General features: G+C 38.2%; 2 protein-coding genes across 2 annotated transcripts; both read right to left on the reverse strand.

Annotated features, from left to right (window-relative positions):
- Positions 1 to 691: 691 nt before the first annotated feature.
- Positions 692 to 2,306, reverse strand: LOC125668820 (G-protein coupled receptor Mth-like). Its single transcript, XM_048903254.2, has one exon. The coding sequence runs from the start codon at positions 2,276 to 2,278 to the stop codon at positions 1,103 to 1,105; it is 1,176 nt and encodes a 391-aa protein (XP_048759211.2). The 5' UTR covers positions 2,279 to 2,306; the 3' UTR covers positions 692 to 1,102.
- LOC125668833 (uncharacterized) lies at positions 2,283 to 3,030 on the reverse strand. The gene is made up of 3 exons (XM_056164386.1): positions 2,853 to 3,030; positions 2,435 to 2,740; positions 2,283 to 2,318 (listed from the first exon to the last, which is right to left on the reverse strand). Exons 1-3 carry the CDS (start codon positions 2,925 to 2,927, stop codon positions 2,283 to 2,285), a joined length of 417 nt encoding a protein of 138 aa, XP_056020361.1. The 5' UTR covers positions 2,928 to 3,030.
- Between the last annotated feature and the right edge of the window lie 1,491 nt (positions 3,031 to 4,521).

Raw genomic sequence — 4,521 nt, forward strand, 5'->3', positions numbered from 1 at the left:
AAATGAGGCGGTCTTTCTGATGAGACCGGAAAAACCGAGACCCCGTCTCACAGCAGATGTGGCACGATAAAGATCCCCTCCCCTTCTCAAAGTCTGCAAGCGTCGAGCATAGACCTAAATTTTGCAGCCCTTCACAGGCAATGGTGACGTCTCCATATGAGTGAAAAAGCCTCGAGAGGGACGTTACACAATATACAATCAATCAAACTTGTGTTTAACCAGTGGCGGATCTCGACATTTCTGAACGAAAGGATGCAGTAACGGTTGGGCGGATATGTATCTGTCGGGGGTGGAGCTGTCTTGAGACCCCTAGTGAGTCCAGGGCAAAGCCTTGGTGGGGGCCCAGGGGGGAGGGGGTCGAAATTCACTGGTAACTACATGTATATTGAGTTTTGACAAAATAAAACGTGCATGCTTTTTGTACATTTCTACATTTAAAAAATCATATTTGTTAGGGGAGGGGGTGCGCGCAGCGCTGGATTTGCCATTGCTAGCAACGTGTTCTTGAAACTAGTCCTACACGGAACCGACGTGATGATATATCCTTTGGTTCGTGGCCGTGAGGTCGTGAGTTCGAACTCCGCTCGTGCCATGGAGTAACCGCGACATGTAAATTACTGTATATAGCTATCTATTACATTGGGTGTTTAGTCCCGTGGGGGTCCGAGTTAGGGCCGTTACACAATATACAATCAATCATTAGCAATTTAAAATTCCTTTTGCACTCGCCCGAACTCTTTAAAGAAGTGGAAAGGCATCGCCTACATCCACTTCTCTTCGCAAGCCTTTTTGTTTTGATTCTCTAAAATGTGTAAATGCTGGAATTCCAGACGATTTACACTTGAATAAATTGAACCCGAAACAAACACAGTACAAATTGACAACTGTAATATTTATTACAATTTATTACAATTTCTAGAGATTATACAATTCAAAGGCTAACATTAACAATAAGTATGTATTACATCAATTTTGGAGATATTTAAAAAAAAAACCACAACATTCACATCAATCATATCAATTCTGCAGAATCACATGTACAGTTTGAAAACACCTATCGGAACAGACTGCGCTCTTGCGCGGCCTGTACATAAAAAAAATCCTACATCTTCGTGGACTGGAGCGTTTCCGTCGTGTCAGTGATATTAGAGTATACAGAACTTTTCTTACAGTCTGGGTGTAAAAACGTCGACATGCTACTTGAGGCTTCTTTCAGTGGAGACTTAAACAATTTCTTCTTCAGCGCACATCGAACTTTCTTGTTGCAAATGTATGATATAAATAGAAATAAACCTTGGGATCCATTCACGACTGTGGCCAGGAATGTAAATGGAGATATTTCGAAAAATCCGTCCACAATCATTAAAATCCAGGATATTCCAGTCAACAAAAACAGTTTTAAGAAAATAGAAAATTCGTTCCTGTGCTGAGAACTTTGCACTTTGGGGGTATTGCGTATGTAGTGGAAAGTTACGGAAAACATGACAATATTAAATATGATTTGAATAGTGGTGGGAATGATAAATGTCAGAAGTAAAGCTAAAGGACTTAAGAGAAAGCACCTGCTTCCTCCATATCCGAATTCATCACCGTTTGTTAGAAAATGCTCAAGGATTTTATTAAGGACTATTGGTAGTATTGGTAGACCATAGGAAATAGAACAGTACCGAATAACTGCATTCCTTTCTTTAGATTTATCATTTTGGACCAATGAATAACTAACAAACAATTTAAACATTTGAAAACAACAGATATTTGTACAGATAAACACAGATACCCAAAAATAATGAGTGAGACCACCAAGAAACGCGCATACAATTCTATCTTTAATGTGAGAGCGAATCAAAACCGTCAACTGGGCAAAGAAAAGAGAGAACGAGAAACACATAATGTTTTTGCCTGGAAGAGTTCGTAAAACCGGTAAAATGCAATATATCAAAAAGGTTAGAAACAAACAAACAAGTGAAATAATGGTGCAAATAAATGTTGTCACGTTTAAAATTGTTTCCGTCAATGCAGATGATTCAGAGACATCCTTGAATGAATCTGAACAAATTCGGACGGTACTGTTTTGGCTTCTCGTGAACTCATTAATGAAAAAGCTTCGTCTAATTGCTGGTATTGAAATTTGTAAATGCGATTCTGACCAGGTAAATTCATTGCTTTCTAGTTGTATCTGTGGACACATTAATAATTTGTTAACTTTAAATGAATGCAGATGCCCCTTGGATCGATATTTATGGGCCATGCATTCCGATTGGGAATTTGCCAGTTCCATGCGACTAGGTAAATACCATGACTGAGTATCTTCTTGAAACCTTAGGTTTATACCATCCAGTTTAATATTCCATTCTGTGAAATTTAACAGATGGACTTCTACCTCTGACCGATCTATTGGTCCATTTATGTTCATGATTTGAATCTGAATGTTAACCAAAGCCTCATCTTCAGAGCTCGAAGTAAACTGTGAGAAGAGATGGCAGGGCTTTTGTACATAGAAATGGGATTGTGTAACGGTAACGTACACGCCAGAAGCTCCAATAGAAAGAACATGTTCAAGATACATTTTGAGATTGTCTAATACCGAATTCAAACTAACGCCTTCCAGATTAGGATCGTAAGAAATAATAACCTTGAATGCTAAACTATATTGGAGATTTTGAAGTTTGTTGATCAGCGGAATACAGGAAAACTGGTGTAAAACCTTCCCCGGGGAACAGTAGAGCTTTCTACAGGTTTTCTGTAAATGAAAGAAACAATCTCAAATATACTCATCATAATAATTATTACATTTATACGTGTATATAAGCACTACTCTAGCAATTTAGTGTAATATATCCGACCAGATTTACCTGATAGGAATCATAAATTTCTGTGGAACTACAATCTTTGGCTGATACGCTGTTTTCGTCCTGAGACAAATCCATAATTGAAAACAATTGTCGATAAGTTCTCTTATTGCTTGTTTCCTCGATACTCCCTTCAAAATAATCTGTTCGTATTTCATTACAAGATTTACAGAATCTGTTTTTGAACGGATAAGAATGTTTATCCAAAGTACCATTTTCACACTTATCTTTGATTGAAGAATCGGCGGCGTTGTTTTCCCATTTGCCCGTCACATTACATTTTGAGATTGGATCTTCATAGATGCCACTATTACAAACGTCACAAATTACGTTCTTGTATATCTCATTTTTAGATGTTGTCATTGTGTTTATTTTGGAGTCCTCACACAGAGCTAGGGCATTTTGACTTACAACAGTAGCTATCCCAGTAGTATTGCATTTATCGATCGTTGAATACAGTTTCATCCAGCACGTGTCTACGGGACGAGTCGTAGTAAAGTAAAGGGTACAACTACTTTGTTTGGCATGGTCCAGGACAGACTGCAATGACGTCATTAATACCGGAAAAAACACCTGTGGACAAGCTACAGTTATGTTCCATGGCTTTATGTCAGAAAGATTTTCATTGGTCAGTTCATTTTGATTGCTGCACATGTAACAGTAGTAATTTTTGTATGCCATATTCGTTTGAACATTGACAACAGGTACATTAAGTAAGGCAAAATCTTGTGAATTTTCACACATTGCTTTTACGAAGGCATTTCTATAACCCACCACGCATTTACTAATGAGGAAAACGCTCTGAATAAAGCTTGCATGATGAATGTCTCCAAAAGCCGGTAGAATACATGACCATATCTGACTGTAAGCAGCATCAGGACAGCATGAGCCAGACTTATAGCATTCCTCATCACATGAACAGGTTCGTCTCGCATTCCAACCCGTGTAGATTTTCTCCATTTTATGATCTTCTTCACACCAGTCTTCATATCCCCCAGACTTGGCGTATTCTATGTACAATGATGTTATATTAACTGAACGGGTTCCACTAGAAATGTTCATATCCTTTCGTATAGACAGCATTTCCTGTATCTTGGTTTGTAGATTAATCGAAAGAAATGTGAAATTAGCTGAATATATGTTCAAGGTGGTATTATATGTTTCGGATAGAATTATTTCTGCATCAGAATACACAATTTTCCCAGTTTCTTTGGAAGAATTCCCTGTGCATCTTTCTAGTTGTTGTGAGGTATTGGTATACCCATTTCCACATTCCCCACTCGATTCTGGAACCGTTGTATTACGATTTGTTTTCTGACGCAAAGTAAACTGTTGCCGTTGATCATTACCAGTATTGCATAAGAAACAAAACACATTCTGAAATGCCCCATACGGAATCCAGTAAGTTTCACATGCAGTTATTAAGTCCTTATCATATATATCCCAAATTCCAGTAATATTACATTCCCCGATCACAGACTCTGTGTTGCAGGGTAGCGGACTGTCACTAAAGTGAGGAATGAATTGAATTGTGCAGTTATTTAGTTGCATACCGGACCACAATTCTGTCATATCTGAATATACACTCAAATCCAACATTCCGTGTAGACAGTCAATATCATACGACCAAGGTATTACATCAGTCTCTCCATGACATTCTGCACATCGTTTA

This window comes from Ostrea edulis, chromosome 4 (genome assembly GCF_947568905.1).
Source record: "Ostrea edulis chromosome 4, xbOstEdul1.1, whole genome shotgun sequence".
In the NCBI taxonomy this organism is placed as follows: domain Eukaryota; kingdom Metazoa; phylum Mollusca; class Bivalvia; order Ostreida; family Ostreidae; genus Ostrea; species Ostrea edulis.